The 23,854-nt window shown below is 31.2% G+C and overlaps 1 protein-coding gene across 2 annotated transcripts in view; it reads left to right on the top strand.

Annotated features, from left to right (window-relative positions):
• Galphao (G protein alpha o subunit) overlaps positions 1 to 23,854 on the top strand; it is a 131,750-nt gene that overhangs the window by 27,251 nt on the left and 80,645 nt on the right. Inside the window, exon 1 of one of the 2 annotated variants that reach the window (XM_065514114.1) lies at positions 22,430 to 22,722. The exons of the other annotated variant lie outside the window; for it this stretch is intronic. Coding sequence (XP_065370186.1) covers positions 22,605 to 22,722 — 118 coding nt within the window. The 5' untranslated portion in view covers positions 22,430 to 22,604. Of the gene's footprint in view, positions 1 to 22,429; positions 22,723 to 23,854 lie in introns of those variants that run through there. 2 annotated transcript variants of the gene reach the window in all.

The following is a 23,854-nucleotide window of genomic DNA, read 5'->3' as shown; positions in this document are numbered from 1 at the left end:
TGATTCAGACAACTTTTTGATAGAAAAAGTTGCTCTGATTCAGACAACTTTTTGATAGAAAAAGTTGCTCTGATTCAGACAACTTTTTGATAGAAAAAGTTGCTCTGATTCAGACAACTTTTTGATAGAAAAAGTTGCTCTGATTCAGACAACTTTTTGATAGAAAAAGTTGCTCTGATTCAGACAACTTTTTGATAGAAAAAGTGGCTCTGATTCAGACAACTTTTTGATAGAAAAAGTTGCTCTGATTCAGACAACTTTTTGATAGAAAAAGTTGCTCTGATTCAGACAACTTTTCTATAGAAAAAGTAGCTCTGATTCAGACAACTTTTTGATAGAAAAAGTTGCTTTGATTCAGACAACTTTTTGATAGAAAAAGTTGCTTTGATTCAGACAACTTTTTGATAGAAAAAGTTGCTTTGATTCAGACAACTTTTTGATAGAAAAAGTTGCTCTGATTCAGATAACTTTTTGATAGAAAAAGTTGTTCTGATTCAGACAACTTGTTGATAGAAAAAGTTGCTCTGATTCAGACAACTTTTTGATAAATATGAAACCGTAATATTCCATTATGATAACGCTAGGCCACATGTTGCAATACATGTTAAAAGTACTTAGAATGAAGTGGTTGGGAGGTTTTGCCTCGCGCTACAGATTGTTATGAATTAAGCAAATATGTATTTATTTTCATGCTAGTGTTAATTAGTGAGTCCTTTTCTTGTATTTTTTTGGTACCATTTCTGTCTAATACCATTTTACCCATGTATTTGTTATAAGTCTGTTTATACGTTTGTGTATTTTAAGCCATAACGTTGGTCTACCATAATTGTTAGAAAATGGTAGAGTGTAGAGTTACGAAGTATAGTGCAAAACAAAATACATACATACTTATTTATTAAAGAGCAGGAACTTAAACGAATGAGTGACAGAAATGTAAAGAGAGCAGGGATGTAAAATAGATTTGTTGGTTAACATAAAAAACAAAATATTTAAAAAGTACTTTTTTATAACCTTAAAATTATACAGATTAATAAAAACAAAATTTTAGATCCACTATAACATAGAATGAAAGACCGTGAACTACAAACTGCCTGAGACTTGCAATTTGAGTGAAAATATCCAAAAAGTTTTTATTAATTGGCAGAGATTACTCAAATCAGTAGTTTGTGTTCATTATAAATGGTACTTTTTAACAGGAAATAGTATCAAAGTATTGTTTTTTCATCATTTCCATCCCAACACGGAGAGAGACTGAACGTGAATGTTATTTGAAAGAAATTTGAAAAACTTTTTTGTCATCACATCCCTTATTTAAAGTCGAGAAACACCTGGTGACAAATAATGGTACATTTTAGGGGCGGCATTCGAATAAAAATTCAAATAATCGAAGAAAAAATTATTTTTATTCGAATGAAAATAAGTAGGAAAGTATAGTCGGTCAAGGCTGACGATATAATATCCTGGTTGGTTAATGTGGTTGGTAGTTCGCTGTCAATTAGAGTCGAAAGGACCCGGTTTTAACACTATATAATACCCTACACCGAGTAGTTTTTTTTTTTAAATAATTTAGATGTTTTTCGAGGTTGTCTTGCATATTTTTTTAGCGATTTAATAGCGGTTTATGTCATTGTTTCAGAAATAATAAAGTGTTAAATTCTATTGGGTTTATAACTTAAAAATGCGGAGTATTTTCAAATGTTTAGCTTATATTTTGAAACATTTGTACAATATAAATTCATTCAAAGTATGTATTTGCCATTGTTAGCTATGAACATTTCCCAACTTTCAGGCAACATATGGATTCCGAGCAAAAAGAACTGCTCATCTTTTAAGGCTAAGAACGTATCAAGCCAATTTCGGATACTCTGTTCTAATGTGAAGCGTATCCCCCCAGAGAGATCGTTCTGCATCGATTGAAACAAATAGTAGTAGGACGGGGCAAGGTCTGGACTATAAGGCTTCTTTCTAAATAGTGTTAAACAGTTATTGCAACATGTGGCCGAGCGTTGTCATGATGGAATATTACAGTTTCATGTCCGCATATACTGGGAATTTTTCGGCCAATGTTCGCTTCAGATTCCCTATGATGATCTGGCCTTTTGCTCCCAACAAATACAGAGCATTACCTTAGCGTCATGGATATTTGGTTTTGGTGTAGATTTGGTTTTGGTGTAGATCGTCACATACGATCTCTTATGCTTCGGGTTATCGTAATGGATCAATTTTTCATCGCAAGTAATGATTCTGTGCAAAAATTATTTTCTTTTATAGCGTTCAAGCATCATTTCGAATATGCAAAATCATCTCTCAAGGTCTCTCGGCTTCATTTGGCTTCATGGTACCCAATTTCCCTGCTTCTGGATGAATCCTGCTGTTCGCAAACGTTTTGAAATTGCTGCTTAAGTAGCTGCCAATGATTTTGCATGTTCTTGTTGGGTTTGACAACAATCTTCATAGAGAAATGCCTCCAATTTTCGGTCTTCAAACTTTTTTGGCTGACCTGGCTGATATTTGTCTTCCGTGTCAAAATCGCCACTTCTGAACCACGCCAACCATTTGAATCACGTTGAAACCGATGGAACACATTCACCATAAGCTTTGGTGAACAATCGTAGTGCTTCAGCGGCACTTTTTTCAAATTAAAGAAGTAAAGCAAAACTTTCGAAGCAAAGAAAACTTTGTTGTTTACACTATAATGTTCAATAACTAAGAGATAATAAATGACAAATATGTACCCTTCAAAATGACATATAGGTTGAACTTTGTCATTTAATAATGGAACACAATATCATTCATATGACTACCGCGACTGGCTCGGCAGTACCTCATCCGATCAATCCAATTTTCGGTACATTTTCGATTGTTTCGGCTCGAATCTCTTCAATGGCAACTTCGGTTTCATGTTTCAACGCTTCAATTGTCTCTGGATGGTTTGCGTAACATTTATCCTTAATTGCTCCCCACAGATAATAATCGAAAGCGCTCAAATCACAGCTCCGAGGCGGCAAATTGAGCTGATTATTAGATTTTCAAAAGCAGTGCGTAAAATATAGATGGTTGCGTTGGCTGTGTGACATGCGGCCCCGTCTTGGGTTGAACGGATGAAGTACTGAGGTGGTAGTCATATGAATGATATTGTGTTCCATTCTTATATGACAAAGTTCAAATAATCAGTGCTTTTTTATAGCCGATTCAAATTTAAATTTTTAAATGGCCTCCCTGTACAGTGGTTGACAATACAATGGAAACTTGATAACCTCCCACGGATCCATTTTTTTTTGGAATTTCTCTTGCTTTTAAATGATCTTGTCTTACAGTAGTAAGATGTTGAGTTTTTACAGTTCCCTTCCACCGGTTCGACTGTTACCCTTCTAAAACTTTTCATGAAATTACACATTTATGACATTTTCTCCCAGGATAATTACTATAATACTTATTGTGAAACAAATATGAGCCGATTGAGAAAAATTAAAAAACACTTTAATGTTTTTATTTGCTTGTGAAAACTTGTGCAAAAAAAAAAACAAAAATAAGTGCGAATGAATATGTACGCATACATATTTTTGTACCAACAAAGTACGTCATACATTAATTATGATTTAATACTCATGTTGTACAGAGCAAAAAGGTACCAACATATAATAATCGTGTACTTTTGTTTCTCATACTCTTAGTACGAGTGGAAAACTACATTAGTATTTTTTTATTAACCGATTATGCGCAATGACAGGAGAGCGTGATGTCATTGGAGATGGAGAGTAAATAGTTTAGTGTAATATTTAGGTGTTTTTCTCTATATAGTGTTTAACAAGTGTTCTTTCTGGCATTGGTGTTCAATGATTTTTTTTTAATACTCCATGAAAAATTGTTCTCCATTATTTTCTATTATTATGATTTTGTGGATTTTTTTTGTTATAATAGAATTTTCTCCATAAATCTACTTACATACATAGACACACAAACTTTCACATAAAATTCTATTCCTTGGTACTGTTTTTTAGTATCAGGGATGAAAAAGTTTGTGGTATTGGGTTTTGGTACAATTGTGCTATTGAAAATGTTTGTAAAATTATTGAAAATTTGTTAATACTGTGAGTGGCAATACAATGGAATATTTATTTTTGGGAACTATATTCCATTTTCAAAAACATGATCTAAGAGATCTAAGATAAATTCTAATTTACTATTAAAATATCGTAAATTTAAGCGTTTAAACTTGGGAATAAGTTCTCGAACTGTTAACCGCAGGATAAATAAGGCTGGTCTTGGTTACTTTCCCATTGTAAAAAACATATTATTTCCATGTTCAAAGAACGTTTAAACTGTTCGAGACAGAAATGGAATACTGTTCTCTTTTCGGATGAATACAAATACAGTTAAGAAGAATATTTTTAAGACGGCCGAAAGGAAAGAGACTGGACCTCAAGTGCACAAACAAGAAAGTCAAGTTTGGGCGGTGGCAATATAAAGGTGTGGATCTGTTTTCATGATACTATACGTGGAATTGGATACATCTCCGTTTTTAACGATGTTATGTATCCATACGCTGAGGAAAATATGCCCCTACTTTGGAGATTCCAGCACGACAATGACCCCAAATATATCTCTAGGGTTGTAACCGAGTGGTTACAATCCAATAAGGAACGTGTTTTCAAGTGACCTGTCCAATTGCCAGAACTCAATCTATTATAAACCTATGTAAGTTTTAGATCCCATAATTCGGAATCAAAAAAGCGTTATTCAAACAAATATTTATTATCACCAGTATTAGATGGCAAATCGCCCAAATCTTTGAAAGCAGATCCACAGATTATTGCACAAATTATATTTCCCTTCATCGCAGACTTCTGGGAACCGAATCACTTCCCAGTGAACTTAAAGAAGTAGTTATTTTCTTAATCCCGAAAAAACCTCAAATATCGAAACAGTTGGCGAGGAATAACATTCAAAGGAGACGATTGAATCTTTAGTTGGATCAATGCATCCTCTCTGTGAAGCAGTAATAAAAAAACACGGGATATCCAACACAATATTTATTATTACCAGGATTAGATGGCATATCGCCCAAATAATCTTTCCCCACTGAACTTAAAGAAGTAGTTACTTTCTTAATCCCAAAAAGCGACCTCAAAGATCGAAACAATTGGCGAGAAATAACACTTCTCAGCATGATTAATACAAATAATAGTTCATATTCACCCCTATCGCGAATCAACATTTCACATGAAATATTTTCCCTTTTCCTTTTTTCCTTCATCAACTTTGTTCAAGTGAAAAAAATTCTCCTTGTTGTGAAATTTTTAGATGGAATTTTGTAAACAATAAACAGCTGTTACGAACAAAATCAACTATTGTGAATGTAAAGTTCATCATGATATTCCCGATAGCAATTTTCCCTTCGAGGGAAATGAATATTTCATGGGAACAAAATTTCACATGTTATTGCCGATAGGGGTGATTATCTTCAAACGAATCTCTGAGCTAGTAACAACAACACTCAGAAATTAACCGTCTGGCTTTAGGCCCCATAAAGCTAGTATTGATCATATCAATCAGCTGAGCATCATAACGGAGCAATCTTTTGAATGACGATTGCCACTATATCTTTGTTTTGTAGACTTTGATCACAACGTCATATGGAGCACGCTAATATGTAAAGGTGTTCCAGCGCAACTCATTTCTCTTATTAAAAGCAAACAAAATTTCACTTCAACATTGTTCTCGATACCATTATGGGGGCCTGAATGGAAGCTTAGCAACCTAGATTACGCTGATGATATTTGTATTATGACACACAGCTTCAACGATATGACAGGCAAGCTACAAAAACTAGCAAATACTACAGAAGACGCAGGTCTGAAGATAAATGAATAAAACAATGCATTACAAATTCTGCATTAAAAACCTTGAACTGGACTAGCTACTTGGGTAGCATTATAACAGAGACTGGTGGCTCTAAGGAGGACATTGAAAACCGTGTCACAAAAGCCAGACAATCCTTTGGTATGCTGAAATCCATCTGGAGCTCTCGAACTCTTTCTCGTCGAGTGAAGCTTAAAGTATTCAACATAAACGTGAAGTCAATCCTACTCTGTGAAACATGGAGTGCTGCCCCTGTGATATCCAAAAGCTGCAAGTGGTTCTGAAGAAGATACCAATCATATGTATCTTCTGGCCTAATGTAATCACAAATGTCAGATTTTGGTCCGAAAGTAATCAACTGTCACTTGCAACAGAAATGAAGAAACGCAAGTGGACTGGATCGTCCACATTCTACGCAGACCAGCTAACGACATCACCAGCTACACCATTGACTGGAATCCTCGGGGTAACCGTAGAATTGGAAGACCAGCACACACATAGAGGCAACAAATTGACATCGAAGCTGCTGCCATGTACAAAAGTTGGGGAGAAATATAATTACTTGCCAATGAAAAGTGCCCACTGTAACGTTATTTACCGTATGATAGTAAAATAACTTTGTACTTATTTAAGTAACATATAGGGTTATACAAATATGAAGCTTTATCTAGGATCGGTGCTTTGCGTTTGTAGAATATTTTACTCAAACTTAACATTTTTTTTTTTTTAAATTGACCAAGTTTTAATTCGTTTGGAGGGGCTTATGTCCGATTAAGTGAGCCAAATTTTACTTTATACGCTTTTGGATTAAGTTCTCCTTCCGGGACATATATAAATTTTATAGTTCCGAAGAAAACTAGGGATTTTTTTGGAAAAAAAACTTAAATATGGCCATTTTTACATGTTCTAGCTTTGGGAGCGTGTAACTTTTTATAGGGACGAGATTACTGTTAGCCGGTTGTTTTTATTTTATTCGGAATTTTATCACAAATATAGCTGATATTCTAAAAAAAAATTAGACTCTTCTTAGGTCCTGAAATTTTCGGGCAAACATTTACGTAGAATATTTTAATCCTTAAATGTCCTGTTTGAAAGGACTTTTTTGATTTTCTCCAAAACGGTGTCAAATTGACCCATAAAGAGAGGAGCTAGAGGGTTAAGATCTTCCACAAAAATGATCCCCACAAAATTCCACAATATAACTATGACAATAAGAATTGTCTAAGACATTAACTTACAACATTTTATTCATTTAGTATAATGCTCTCCTCAATCAATAAATTTAAATTTTGACCAACTGTAAAAAAAATACTGTGACCAGCTGGACTAAGGAAATGATCTACTCAACATGACCTTTCGTATGGTTGCTATTCTGTTCCAATCAAAAAGTCTTAATTTATTGGACTGTGTAATTAAATTAGTAAGCATTTATTCAGAAATAAATTTTTTCTTAAGATAAAGAAATTAAAAAATGGCAATAAAACTGATGAAAACATTTCTTTTTCTCTAAAATTTACACCACAGACGTGAGCTTGTTTGCCATCAAAAACTCATTTTCATAAAAATCTAAGATAGAGGATATCAAATATACTCCCTTGGTATTTCTATACAAAATATTTTGTACAACAAATATCATTGTTTAACGAAAATAATTAGAAAATTTAATTTAGTACTCTCAGGGTGAAAAAAGTACTTACAATTTGTTTATTATTTTAAAAACCAAACAATAAATCTCATTTTCCATCCCTGTCATGTATACATACAAACAATCCAATATACGAATACAACAACGAGAATTCTCGTGTTCGTTTTTTGCCTTCGTAAACAGTATTGTTGTTGGCTTTTCGTTTCGTTTTGCTTTAATTCATATTCTTGTTGTATTTAATGGTTGTTTTACACAGTTTGTTAGTATTCCTTGGTTATAGTCAGTAAATGCGTTTTCCTAAGAGCAAAAGATTCATACGCACTGTGTGACTCTTGATAGACGTAGACACCGTCAGCCAGCCAGTCCATTTAAAAGTTTGCAAAGGGCGGCACCAAAGAAAAAAAAAATATAAAATAAATTTAAATGAACAGTTTTTTTTTGGTGAAAAACTAAATTGTTTAAACAAATTTAAAGGTTTCTGGCTACAAATAAATAGTAGTAGACCTAACTAAAACTAGTGAAAAAATTATTAAAAAAAAGTAGTGTTCAAAAAGCTGGGTAATAGAAAATATCTAAAAAAAAATACAAAAAAAAATGTATCATCCGTTTCCGTTTAAATAAAACAAAAATTAGCTGCTTAATTTTAAATGAAAAAAAAAATCTGTAATATATCAGTGAAAAAAACCAACTTCTTTAAATTGTTTATACATAAAAAAAGAAATATATAAAATTGTGTATCTGATTAAAATAAGAAAAAAAGCTGTTGAAAAGTGTTTCAAGTTCTTTTTTTTTCTTCTTTTTTTGGTGAATGATTCATAATTCTGTTTTGGAATTTACTTTATAATTGTGCCTTGTGTATACAATGTTTTTTTTTTACAATTAAATTTTCTCCTGTGTGTAAAAGTGTGTGTGTATGAATAAAATACTGTTTTCATCCCATTTTGTGTTGTTACTCTGCTCCCCTTTTCCATTATTCTACAACAACAACAACAAGAACAACAGCAACAACATCACATCATTAAACATCGAGTGCTATAAACAAAATAAAAATAAAATAATTATAAACAAGAAGAAGCAAACAAAAATCTCCAAAAAAAAAATCATTTCTCTTTTTTTTACCACTATTAACAGTGTTGATGTATTTTCTTGTATCTCTTTCCAAAGCAAAGAGAGTTTCTATGTTTAATATAAACAATTGAAAATTAAATTAAATTCAGAAAAGAAAACACATTAAACGTAAAACTAGTGTAAATAAAATTAAAAAAAATCATTATAAAAACAAATGTACACTCATAAAATTAATCAAAAGCAAAGAGAATTGAAAATTATCCACCCATATGTTTTACTTGGGTGGAAAAAAAATAAAAAAATGACCTTGTTTAGAAGTTGGAATCCTTAATAATGTGTAGTAAAATTGTTTAGAGATTTTGTTTAATTAAACTGAAATCAAATCAAGTTGTTAATTTAATTTCGTGTCTTAAATTTAATGTATTAAAGCATAAATAAGTAAGAAATTCATTAATTTAAAATTTATGTTAAATATTTGTTTATATGATTTTTAAAAAAAGAAAAGTGAATAAAATTAGTGGCAATAAGAAATTGTATGCCTTATAAAACAGAGAGCCTATAAAATCGGTTTATAAGTAGACCAAAACTCAGTAAGAATTTTGAAATTTTAGTTGTCTTAATTCCCGGGAATTATTAAAAAAATGCCTATCATACCCGCCAATTATATTTTGGTTAACAAAACAATGGAAACTTTTCGAAATATTCAAAAAACCTCTTAAGAAATTTTGTATTTAGCCCTACATAGGAATATTTGAAAATAAAAGCATTTATAATGCAATTGCAATTTTTTTTTGCAGTTTTGACAAATGTCTACCTTTTTAATTTTTTACTATTTCTCAATTTATTAAAATGTGAAATGTTTAATAAACAGTCTATTATTTTTAAACATTTTATATAAAAAACTCAACATTTATTCTCTTACAAAAATTTTATTTTTTTTAAATAAAAAAAAATTGAATGAAAGTTTATTTTTTAGGAAGAAAAGAGTTGAAGTGGTTTTAAAAAAAATAAATAACTATAATTAGTAGGCGTTCATGTAACAGAACAATTTTTATTGTGCCGTTTAGCCCCCGTCTAGACTGGCAATAAATTCATTAACATATATTGCAGCATATGGGCAATTTCATGTCATCGTACGTGACATTTGTACGCCTATAAAGAAATAGATTTTGCAAAAATAAGAGTATCTGAAAAATAATTTGATCTTTATGTTCCCTTCAGAGGGTACAATATTTAAACAAAAATATTAAGTTCCTTCGAAACATTATTTATACAATCAACCAAATATTTTTCGTTTACAATAAATCCGTCATCTATATATATCTATATATTTAAAAATGAAATGGTCCATGTATGTAATGGCATCACGTGAGAACGGCAGGATCGATTTGGTTTCAAGAGATGGTTTGTAAAGAAAAAAAATTAAAAAATTCCGGGTAAAACTCGAAATTTTTTTTATTTAAAAAAGCACCCTAAAGTATGCAGTACAAATTTAGATATTTTATTTGCAAATAAATAAGAACAGGCAGGTGGGTTGGAGAAACTTGAAGAATTAACATTAGTAAATGCTACCGGGCGAAGCCGGGGCGGTCAACTAGTATTTAAATAAAAACAATCATTGGATGATTTTATAATAAATAAAATTTAATATCGTACGTGACAGATTTTTCTCTTATAGTAAAACAATATACACATCTGCTCAAAATAATAGATACACCAAAATTTATTTTTTAAAAACGAAAAAAAAATAATGGTATATTGTAAAATTATAAAAAAAATTCAGTCGATTTTTATTTATAGTTAAAAGGAGAGTAAAAAACAAAAACAAAATATTTCATAATTAATAATAAATATTATAAAGTAAATTAAATTTCTTAAATTTCGAAAAATTTGGTGCTCATAATAATAGATACATTTTTAAAAATTCTTATTAAACAAAAGCTAATAAATTTTATCTTAAAAAAATTAGTTTATTATTAAAGTAAAGCTAGTATCCAGTATATCCACCTTTGTTTTGTAAAACTTTCTCCACTCTTCTGGGCATACTGGATATCAAGTTCTGACACTTCTCCAATGGAATCTCGTACCATATTTTTTGCGTTTTCTCCCGTAAATCGTCTTTATTTTTGAAAACTTCCTTCGAAAGCCTTATCTTTAATTCACTCCACAAGTTTTCTATTGGGTTTAAATCAGGGGATTGGCTGGGCCAGCTTAAAACATGTACGTTATTCTCCAAGAACCAGTTTTTAACTAATCTTGAACTATGTTTTGGGTCGTTGTCCTGCTGGAATGTCCATATTAATGGCATATTTTCCGATGCATATGGAAGCATTACGTTTTCCAATATGTCTCTATACCCACTAGCATTCATGGTATCTTCTATTCGGAATATCGGACCAACACCATTCCATGAAAAGCAACCCCAAACCATTATGTTTCCCCCGCCATGTTTTACCGTCTTTTTTGTAAATTTAACGTGGAATTCTTTTCCTTTTGGTCGGCGTACATTTCTTTGGCAGTCGTTTCCAAACAAATTTATTTTTGTTTCGTCGCTCCATAAAATATTTCTCCATTTTTTTTCGCCTTCACACCCGGACCATTGTATGTGCTCTTTAGCAAATTCTAATCTTGTCTTGATATTTTTTTGGCGCATTAGTGGCACTTTTCTGGCAATTCTTCCCGGCAATTTAGCTTGTAAAAGACGACGACGAACTGTTTGTGGACTGATTTCGTTACATAGCTCCGCAGAAATAGCTTTCGATGATATGAAAGGGTATTTTTTAACCATAAGGACGATCCGCCTATCTGTTTCTGGACTGGTTTTCTTTGGTCTACCGCGAGTTTCTCTTTTTTGTTTTTTAGATAAAGCATTTTGGACAAAATGTAAAGATCTTCCTATGCTCTTTGCTATTTCCCGTAATGATTTTCCTTGATTTCTCATCGTTTGAACAATTTTTTTCTCATCTTCGGTACAATGATGATTTCGTCCCATTTTCTTCAAAAGAGTCCTATTTTTTATAAAATTGTTGCTAAAATTTAAATTATACTTACTGTTTCACGTAAATAGGAACAAAAATTGCACAAAAAAAAAATTGTATATAAACAAATTACAAATTACTGATGTGTATCTATTTTTATGAGCAAATCATTTTTTGTAATTCAAATAAATTCGTTTTTAAAAAACAACATGAAAGCAAATAGTTGCCAGATTTTTGACTGACATGACATTGCCAGATAGAAATTTTAATAATATGATGTATTTTTAACGCTTGCGAGGAAATTTTCAATGTTACCCATTTAAATTTTTTCCAATTAGGTGTATCTATTATTTTGAGCAGATGTGTATATTCTGTAAATATAGCAAAAAAAAAAAACACTATCAGAGTCAAATTCATTTCATACTACATGCTAATTGGGAGCTTAATTTTTGCCACACATTTAGCCTAAAACATAACAATTAAATTAAAAAATTAAATATAGTCAGTTTAATGTATTATTTTTGCCCTTAAAATGTAATAAACTCTAAATACTCTCACATATTAATATTTTATTGTTTTTTCGTCTTGAAAAAAAGGTTTCAAGGGTTTTTGTGTTTTCAGTCGTTGTTGTCATTCTCATGGAATTGCCTATATGTCAAAATTATGTTATCTCCAGTGAAGACGCATATTTTTTCGTACCTGGCAAAAATTGTCAACAGTTTTTCGTTGACAATTACTGCGAACATAAAATGTTAAATTTGGTTGTCAATTTGTGTTTGACATTTCAAGGAAAACAAAAACATTTGTACAATATAAATTTATTGAAAGTATTGGCCATTGTTAGCTATGACCTTTTCCCCATCTTTCTGGCAACATATGGATTCCGAGCCAAAAGAACTGTTCATCTTTTGAGACCAAAAACGAATCAAGCCAATTTCGGATACTCTGTTCTGAAGTGAAGCGTATACCAAAGAGAAAGTTCTGCATCGATCGAAACAAACAGTAGTCGGACGGGCAACGGTCTTGACTATAAAGTGGGTGAGGCAAAACTTCCCAACCACTTCATTCTAAATAGTTTTTAACAGATATTGCAACATATGGCCAAGCGTTGTTATAATGGTTTCATGTCTGGCCGCATATTTGGGTCGTTTTTCGGGAAATGCTCGCTTCAAACGAATTAGTTGCATTCGGTAAAGGTTTCCTGTGATGGTCAGGTCAGATTTCAGCAGCTCATAATAGATACGACCCTTTTGCTTCCACCAAATACAGAGCATTACCTTAGCGCCCTGGATATTTTGTTTTGGTGTCGATTAGGCTGGTTGGCCGGGCTTCACATACGATTTCTTACGCTTCGGGTTATCGTAATGAATCCATTTTACATCGCAAGTAATGATTCGCTGCAAAAATTATTATCTTTTATAGTGTTCAAGCATCATTTCGAACATGCAAAATCGTCAAGCGAGAGACCTTAAAAGACGATTTTGCTTCAATTCGTATGGTACCAAATTTTCCTGCTTTTGGATGAATACTGCTGCTTGCAAACGTTTTGAAATTGATGCTTAATAGCTCCTTGAGTTTTGACAACAATCTTCATGGAGTAATGGCTTCAGTTTTTGGTCCTCAAACTTTTTTGGATGCCCAAATGATCTGTTTTATTTAAGTCATACACTCAATACAATTTCCCCCATAGGTTTTCTAATGAATTGAGATCTGACGATTGGGCAGGCCACTTTAACACACGTACCTTACTGCATTGTAACCACTCGTTTACAATCCTAGAGGTGTATTTGGCGTCATTGTCCTGCTGGAATATCCAAACTAGTGCCATATTTTCCTTAGCAAATGGATACATAACATCGTTTAAAATGGATCTGTATCAGATTCCAATCATAGTATCTTTTATGATATGAATTAGATCAATACCTTGCCCCGAAAAACATTCCCATTCACATAATATTTTCACCGCAAATTTGACTATTTTCCAGTCTCTTTCTCTTTAATAGGTTTTTTCGAAAGGATTTCAACCAATACCAGCTTCATTTGCCCTGCGGCTAACAGTTCGAGAACTAATTTCCAATTTTAGATTATTGAACATTGATAACCTCCACGGGAGTTGTCTTTGGAAATTTCTTAAACTTTCTTGCTATTAAACCTTGTATTGAATTAGTTTTTACGAGGTCTTCCCTGTCTCACGAAATTCTTTTATAATTTTCGAAACTGTTGATTTATTAATTGAATATTTATCACAGATCTTGACTCTAGCGATGTAAATATGGAAATAATGGTAAAAATTAATGGTTTTTTCATCGTTTTCTTACATATTCTTTTTGTTTTAGTCTTCTTTATCGCAGAAGTTTGAACGTTTCTATTGTTTTGCCAGTGCTAAGAAATATAACCTCTTTCTATTAATGGATTTTTTGTTAAAGTTCAATGCTTAAAAACGCTGAAATTTATTATATTTAACAAAAAACCTAGTAAATTTGAATTTATCTTAGAAATATTACATATTTATTTGGCCAAAGGTCATGTTTTTGAAAACTGAAATTAAAATTCTCACTCACTCTATGTAGTTACGACAAAGTTGGCATCTTACCTCTTAAAACTACGGGGTATATAAATATGTATTGTGTATATTCTATGTGTTTGTATTTGTATTTGTTTTTTATGAAAATGTCAATGTGCGTGTTGTCATCCTAGACCACTAAGGACAAATTAAAAAGGAAACCGAAGTATGTAAAAGTTTTTAATTAATCTTTGCTATTTGTGGACAGATTTTTTGTGTTGTTGGAAAAAAGAGATGGAAAAATTAATTACAGACATTTTTGTCGAAGGTATTGCTAAAATTTTAATAAGTTTTTTTTTCCTATACTTTTCCCAAGTAATACATATTTACTTTGTAGGAGTTTGACAGGTCTAAGGAGGGAGAGGGGTCAAAGTATTACACGTTTTACTTTTAACATGAAAAAATATTAATAAAATTGTGTGTTAAAGATATTAACTAGTTAAATGTTGAAATAACAAAAAGGGAATAATGTTGTTTTTTTAAATATATCCAAAATAGCTTTTTATGTAGCTTTTTTAAATGTTTTTTTCTAATTCCTCCCATTAGTGTTTGCATGAAACTTTCATCAATTTTTCTGGCTACCAAGTTCTAAACTTTTCTATAGTTGGCACTGCCATTTATTTCTACTTTGAAGTTTTTTTTGGGGATCCACGTCTGATCTAAATATATTGGGATAAGAACTGAATTTTTGGTTATTTTTTGAACTTTGGGGGGCCGCTACGTACACATCTAAATACAAATCAATTCAAAACACCTCAGCACTGATTATGTGAAATTTCATTAAAATATCTTCAATCGTTCACGAGCTACCGAATCATTTTCCAAATAAAAAGTTTTTAAACCACTAAAATTCCCCAAATACTTTAAAATATCACCTACTCTCAAATGAAATTTTCTCTCCCCAAAATCACTATAAAATTCCCAAATTTAACAAGCCTGGTTTTAGTATTGAATTATTAGTATGAACCATGTTAGCGTATGAGTAATATTAATCAATCATAACAGGTATACTCAGTAATAATAAGGTTTATTAATAAGACAAATTTATAGTTTCAAAAGAAATGGCTGTGCCATGACTTTGGTTACAGAGGTAAATTAAAATGGAAAATTTTCCAAATATTTAGCCAATACACGGTGGTAAATTCCGGCCAAAAATGTTTTTTTTTTTTTTTTTAATTTTTATAAAATTTTGATGGTAAATTTATCCTAACACTTCAAAATATACAGTATCATTGTTATTTTGATTATAAAGTAGCTATATGGTTATTTATAGTGCTGTAAAGTCAAAGGTTTTTCTTGTCATTTTAATATATGAAAATTTTGATTTTTTTTACATTTGAATCGAAGTTGGCTGTGCTTTTTTCTTTATGTTTTTTTTTGCAAATTAGCACATGTTTTTAAAAAACAGTTAGCAGTTAACTATTCCACGTGTTTATTACGGAGTTTTTGCGTGTTGGTTTTTTATAAAAGTGAAGTGATTGGGAACTGGTTTGAAATCTATATAAACTAAATAAAAAAAAGTTTGAAAGGCCATAAAAAATTAAAAGAGGCTATTAGAGCTTAAGTGTAAATTACATCTAATACTGTAAAGTGTCAAAAGTAAGTACCATAAATTTCAGCTGCAATTATTTGCCATTCCATTAACCAGAACGATTTCAGTGCCTTCATCTTTTACAAATGGCGAACTTTTTGAAATATTTCAACTTAACCAAAATAGAAATTGGGATGAGATATTAATAATAATTTTGAAATATATAGAAGAACGTTCAAAAAAAATATTGAAAGAAGATGAAATAAAAAGAAAAATTGCTGGTTTAATAAGCACCGGCCGAAAGAAATGGAATACATGCAAACGATGTAGGAACGCGTTTGAAAGCCGTGAATCGGTATGGTTGAAATTAAATTTTAATTACTTAGAATGCGAAGACTGTGTAAGTTTTATAAGAAATATGTATATGATTAAAACTAACAATAAACAATATTTTTTTTACAACAAAGGATACCGGGACTAGTAAACAGTTAAATAGAGGAAGACCTGCAATGTCTTTTAAAGAATGTTCAGAAAGAAGCAAAAGACGAAAAATTACAGAAATCTGCACATCATATGATGCATCTTTACTGCATAAGGCATCTGAAAAGCTCAGTAAAACAAAATGTTGTGCGTTAGATAAAGACTATCTATTATTTAATGGCGCCCTAGCAATGTTTATGGATTTGCAGCTGTCAAAATCAAAATACGAAAGTTTAAGATCGTATAATGAGTTGTTGTTAGGAACAAAATATTATCCTTCATATCCTCAAGTATTGGAACGTAAAAAAGATTGTTACCCCGAAGACATAACCATAAACGAAAAGGGTGCTTCCATTAAATTGCAGGCGCTATTAAACCATACTTCAAGGAGAATATTGTTATCCATTGAAACGGATTTAACAAAAATCAATGAAACAAATTTTGAACTAATTGGAAAGTGGGGAATGGATGGCTCAACAGGGCAACAAATTTTTAACCAGAAGTGGGAAACTGAAGAAGATTTAATAAATGTAGATGAAAAAGCAATTTTTATGATCACATTTGTTCCTCTTCAATTAGTTTCAACGAATACAAATCTTATTATTTGGAAAAACGAAAGACCTTCATCTGTTCGTTTCTGTAGACCAATTCAGTTTGAGTTTGTTAAGGAAAATAAAGACATCGTAGAAAAGGAGTACAAAAGTGTATGTGAACAAATAAAAAATTTATTGCCATCAGAAATTGAATTCCACGACAAGCGTAAATTTATAATAAAGTATACTCTACATTGTACGATGGTTGATGGCAAAGTTGTAAACATTCTTACAAAGCAGATGTCTACGAGATCTTGTAATATATGTAATGTCAACCCGAACAACATGAATAAACTTTCATATGTTAGAGCACTAAAACCAGTGGAAACCAATTACAATTTCGGTTTAAGTACCCTCCATTGCTGGATTAGGTTTATGGAATGTCTTCTCCATATTGCGTATAACATGGATTTCAAGAAATCGTTTGCATCGAAAGAAAACAAGACCAAAAAACAAAACAGAAAACAGCAAATCCAAACCGAAATGAGAGCAAGACTGGGGATATGTGTAGATGTCGTTAGACCTGAATCTGCTAATTCAAATAACGGTAATGTTGCAAGGACTTTTTTCAAAAATTATATTGTAGTTGCTGAAATATTGAATATCGACGCGAGATTAATAAAAAAATTTGCAATTATTCTTCAAGTATTAGCTTCAGGGCATGAAATTAAAATAAATGAATTTAAAATCTTTTGCGACGAAACAGCTGAACTATTTGTGAGCCTTTATGGGTGGTACAATATGCCCCCGACTGTGCATAAAGTTCTTGTTCATGGTGGAGAAATAATTCAACATGTTGGAATTCCAATAGGCACTTTATCAGAAGAGGCTCAGGAGGCATCCAACAAAATTTTTAAATCAGCCAGAATGAGCCACAGCAGAGGATTTTCTCGCAAACAAAATAATGAAGACGTTATTCATTATCTATTAATATCATCGGATCCATTGATTAGTCAAATAAGAATCAAAAGTGATAAGAAAGAAATAGATATGCTGATCGAATCCTTAGAACTTATTAACTAATTTATGTCAAAATGTTTTAAAACAATTTTATTTCATAAAAAATAATATTTGCAATAAATATATAAAAAGTACTAAATGTGTATTTTTTTGGTCAATTTACAAAATTATGTAAGTTTGAGAGTTATTTACGTCTATGCTTATTTGTCCAAACCATGTAACTTCTTCAATATATCATTTATGTAATTTTGAATTATAAACCTAATTAAAGCCATTTACATAAATTACATACTTTTTTCGATACTTTTATAGCGTCAATGTTTATTTTGCCAACCCCTGTATGCAATTTCTAATATTTTTTGCGATGGATCAAGTGTGTTGTTCTTAAATTCACACAAAATTTCAATCATTTACATGAATAACCTATTTTTTTCGATAATTTCAAAACGTCCATGATTGTTTGGCCAAACCCTGTATATGTATTCCGAAATTTGTACAACAATTTTTTTCAATCACTTATGCTATTCATCATTTTTGGACTAAATTTCAGGCATTTACATGAATAACCTAATTTTTTCGATACATACTTTTAAAACGTCCATTATTGTTTGGCCAAACCCTGTATATGTAATCCGAAATTTGAATGACCAATTTCTTTTCGATCACTTATGTTATTCTTCATTTTTGGACTAAATTTCAGCCACTTACATGCAATTTTTTTGATACTTTTAGAACGTCCATGCTTTTTTGGCCATACCCTGTATTTGAATATCGAAATATTTATCGATCGATCGGTTATGTTATTCTTAATACAAATACCAAATTTCAAAAATTTTTATGAAGAAATATAGAAGTTATGGATTTTTGGCCGGAATTGACCACCGTGCAATAGTTCAAAATCTAAAAAAAAAAAAATTAATATACAATTTGAATTTATTTTAGTATTTTGTTTTATAAACATTATTTTTTTATTTTTAACAATAAAAATAAGAACATTATTAATTAAATTCTTAAAATAGAAAACAATCTAAAATGTATTCATTGTTATGGTATTGACAAAACAATGGAAACTTATCCCAATAAGCACTTAAGCCGAAAAACTTCAAGCACTTAAAATTTTAATTGCTTTCAACATGAATTCCAGTAAAAATGCTTATTGGTATTTGGCAAAATTAAATATTTTTTCAATCAAAAAACATTTGGCTTGAATTAATGTTTTCTTTTTACTGGAGTATGCTATTGATATAAAATGTAATACAACTACAATTCAATTGTTTGATAGTGGACTCAAGGCTTGAATTACACTTGTTTTCAAATTGAATTCCAGCAAAAATGCTTTAATTTTTAAAAAAAATGTGTCTGGCTCCATTTATAACTCAGTATTTTGTTGAATATCTCTTCATTTTTATTAATGCATCGCAGCGACAATGCTTGGAAGCAATTGAAGATTCAATCAATATGTTTCTATTCCCTTATAACCGCATGGTGACATAATTCAGAGTTTGTATTTTGCTATATACACTTCCCCATATGTTTTCTATGAGATTGGTGATTTTCTATGGGGTTCATAGACGTGCTGGAATCTCCAAACTAGGGATATAACATAGTTTTAAAAATATTTATATCCAATTTCAATCATAGTATCTTTTATAATATGAATTGGACCCATACCTTGCCCTAAGCAGCTTCACGCCATAATATTGCCACCGCCTAACTTGACTGTCTTATTTGTCTACTTGGGGGGTCAAGTATTTCCCCTTCGGTTGTCTTACCAAAGTTTTCCCATCAGTTTCCCTTAAATTGTATTTGAATTAATCCAAAATGAGAGCAATATTCCATTTGTGTCTTGATCATTATAAATGTTCTTTGCAAATTGTACTAGCAGTACGTTTTTTTTAAATATAAGAGGTTTTTTCTCGAGCCTATAGCAACCAAGACCTGCCTCATTTGCTCTGTGGCTAACAGTTCGATAACTATTTTCCATTTTTAGATTTTGGGAATTTCTTAAACTCTCCTGTTATTAAATTATCTTGTCTTGGAGTAGTTCAACGAGGTCTTCCTCTCAAATATTGAGTTTGTACAGAACCCGTCTTACAAAATTTTTATAATTTTGGAAATTGCATTTATTGCATATTTACCACAAATAGTTTTTCGTTTCAATTCAAAAATCTCTCTTACCCCCATTTTATCAATCGTCTTCTATTTCTTATCATGACAATATGCTGACAGTTCTCATACAAAAATTATATTAATTGGAAGTACATATTTTTTGACTTTCCTGAAATTTGGGCGCCTCGAAAATGATTTTTGAAATATGTCGTAGTGGAAATTTTGTTCCTCATGCCAAAAGCTATCGAGAAATCGATGGCACAATATCGATAAATTTTTGTCCTAACAAATCGGCCCACCCTAATAACCACATCCTATAAATGAATTTTGTTAAACAAAAGCTGACATTTACGAAATTTAAATAGAAAACATAATGAATTTGAATTTACATAAAAAAAGTCCGTGCCTTTTTGAATAAAAAATCATTTTATTTTTCAACATTGTCTTCTTTGTCCAACATTGTTTATCTTTTCCAAAAAATATGATTTCATCGTTGTAGTTAAATCTTTTTCCGCCGAGACATTTCTTTAGAGTTCAAAACAAGAAATAGTCACTCGGAGAATAGGTCGGAAGAGGTAGGTAGCATTTATTAGCCTAATTCATGGATTTTTGAAATGGAAACTGCGGAAAGCTTTCTTATACCCAAGTGATCATTCAAACTGAAACCACTGAACCATATAAGATGCCTATGGCTTCCACAATCTTTCAATCTACGTTCCGCAAACACCATATCGATATCTTTCGTGCTTGTACGGCCAAAACGAAATTCAGTAAACTCCTTTTTATACCCTTCACCTTCGTGAGCGGAGTCGATTAAGCCATGTCCGTCTGTTGAAATCTATTTTCTGAAGACCCCAGATATCTTCGGGATCCAAATCTTCAATAATTCTGTCAGACATGCTTTCGAGAAGTTTGCTATTTAAAATCAGCAAAATCGGTCCATAAATAACGGAGATATGAGCAAAAAACCGGGACAACCTCGATTTTTGACCTATTTTAGATCTATATATGGATTACTAAGTCATTAATATAGACAATATGGATATCTAATGATAGATATTTCAAAGTCCATTGCAACGATGTAGATAAGGCTATAGTAAATTGGACCTACAATGGGTCAAAATCGGGAAAAATATTTTTTAACCCGAATTTTTTTTTCATCAAAAAATTTTTTTGTCTTACATTTTTTTTCCAAAAAAAAAAAAAAATTTTTTAAAACAATTTGTAAAAAAATTTTTTTTAAAATAAAAAACAATTTAAAAAAAAAATTTTGAAAAAAAATTAAATTTTGTTTACCTAAAAATATTTAAAAAAATGTGTTTTAAAGTATAATTTGGTGAAGGGTATATAAGATTCGGCACAGCCGAATATAGCTCTCTTACTTGTTACCATTGAAATTGATGGTGCAGAGTTCCTGAGTATATATTTATATTTATCAAGATTATCCTTTATTTAAAAAAAAAAAAAATAATGCTATGAAATTCACTTTTTTCCAATTTCTAATCATGATACGAACGAAGTAGTCTGCCATTAATGGCTGTCAAACACTTACTAAATGACGCAGCTTGTTCAAATTTCGACAGGAGTCAACTGGCAGATGGCTGTTGACAGGAGAATTATATACTTATTGACCCACTCTCGTATTACATATATGTACACATAGAAAACAGATTCGTAGTAGTAACCGAATTTATTGCCAATCGATTGATTCGTTTGAACACATACAATTTGTCGGTTCTATCAACAGAAAGTCAGTTGATGAAGAAGAATCTCGGTTGAAGCAATCAAACTTTTGTTAGCCCTTCTATAATGTTGTACCCACAACTGTAAAATTCATTCTATAAGACAGATTGGCTACAAATTCGGTTGCTACCTCAAATCTGTTTTCTCTATGTATATTTTGAAAAATTCATGATTTTGAAAACTGAAATTAAGGAGTATAGTTCTCAAAAAAGTTTCCAATTATATTGTCACTTACCGTAAGGATCTCAATGATTTTCAAATGATTTTTAAGTTATATCTTTAGATTATGAATAGTCGAATATATTCTTACATTTGCATAGAGATGCAAATTTACAACAATTTTTCACATTTTTAAGGACTCTCTCTAACTAAACACAATTAATCTCCGATTTGAAAACAAATAAAATTCCATATAATAAAACATAATTTTAACACCAAAATTGTGCAATTTTCTTTTACAGAAAAAATAAAATGTTAATAAAAAGTACAAAATTGTATTAAAAAATTAAAAAAAAACAGCAAAAAATAAACTAAAAGTGCTTAAAAGTGTAACAGATTTAAAATAATTTATTTTATTTCAAATGGTCCTTAAAAAACAAACATAAATAAAGAAATACTCAAAGAAAGTTACAAAAATTAATTAAACGGAAATAGGAAAACAAATCAACTAAATACTACAACAAAAGTTGAGAAAAAGAGAGAGAGAGAAAGAGTGTGTGTACAAGTGTGTGTATAATTCTACGTACATGTGTTTTATTTATTCAACGAAATTATTATAAACTACAAGAACAACAATAACAGCAGCATCATCTTGGATTTGGAAAACGTTTTTTCAACTCTCTGTTAATGTGCTAAAAATCCTTTATTAATTACACTCCCCTGCTTTGGTGTTGTTTGAAAAGTTAAGAATAAAAAATAGAAAAATAAACGAAAAAAGTTTCTTGGAAGACGTATTTTTGTGTTTTCTTTTCATATTTTCGAAATAATTTCTTTTTCGTGTGTCACGGTATTCGGCCAATTGTGGCCGATATAAACGACCTTCAAAACGTTTTGTGTTGAAGCAATACGCACCATGGGCTGCGCACAGAGTGCTGAGGAGAGGGCCGCAGCCGCTAGAAGTCGTTTGATTGAACGAAATCTAAAAGAAGATGGCATTCAGGCAGCAAAGGATATTAAACTTCTTTTGCTTGGTGAGTTTTACTCTTTGTTCTCGTTATTGCTAACGATGTGTGTGCAAATATGTGTATGTGTGTGTGTGTCTGTGTGAAAATGTAGGTCTCTGTGTGTGTGTGTGTGTGTGTGTCTACACTCCTGTCGGTGTGAGTTATTTAATAAACATTTATACAATATTTTCTTTGCTAAAGTGTGTATTTATGAAATTGTATAAAGTATATTTACATTTTGTTTAACTCAAAAGGAATTTGAAAAGGACATACGTTAGGGTGGTCCACCCAAAACAAAAATTGTTGATGTTTCCAACTAAAATAAAAGTTTCTCAATAATTTGGTGAGGATTTTATGCTTTTTCTCGTATTTCTCCCAAAGTAAACATATGAAATATTGGCATCATGTTAAACGTCTTTGAAAGGCGCTTTCAATAACGTTTCTAAAATTATAGCGTAAGTTAAAAATAATCGAACTTTTGTATTTGTTCATAAGGAGTGAAACCTTAACACACGTTTTTCATTAAAACTTTTAATCCAAGTATTATTTGATGTTTTTTGATTATGTTTAATGTCAATTATGTTCATTTGTTGTTAATCTGATTAAAATGAGTGACGAGAAAAAAGTGCATACTAAAATTATTAAATATTTTCAACAAAACCCAACTTGGTCCTACAAAAAGTATCCGTCAAACTGATTACAATGTTATTATACAGTATCGGGAGAACTTGTCCGTTGATAGAAAACCTGGTTCAGGTAGAAGGAAAGGTCCACATAGTGTTTCTAAAGCCAATAAATAGAAAGCTCAGTACTCGGACTATTTGGTACGAAAAGTTAGGTTTAAAAACATACAAGGCTCAAAAACTTCCTGACAGCAACTCTGCTAAAAATTTAGAGGCCAAAGACAGAGCACGGAAATTGAAGTCAAATCATGTAAAAAGAAATATACCTGCTGCATAATGGATGACGAAATTTTGCATGTCCGAAATGATGCTTGAACACTGTAAAAGAAAATAAGTTTTGCACCGAATCATACCCTTTAGTTCAGAACAGAGTATCCGAAATTGGCTTGATTCGTTCTTAGCCTTAAAAGATGGGCAGTTCTTTTGGCTCGGAATCCATATGTTCCCAGAAAGGTGGAAAATGGTCATAACTAACA

Source organism: Calliphora vicina, chromosome 5, assembly GCF_958450345.1.
Source record: "Calliphora vicina chromosome 5, idCalVici1.1, whole genome shotgun sequence".
In the NCBI taxonomy this organism is placed as follows: Eukaryota; Metazoa; Arthropoda; class Insecta; order Diptera; family Calliphoridae; genus Calliphora; species Calliphora vicina.
The sequence above is the reverse complement of the archived record's forward strand: the minus strand, read 5'-3'. Positions and strand labels throughout refer to the sequence as shown.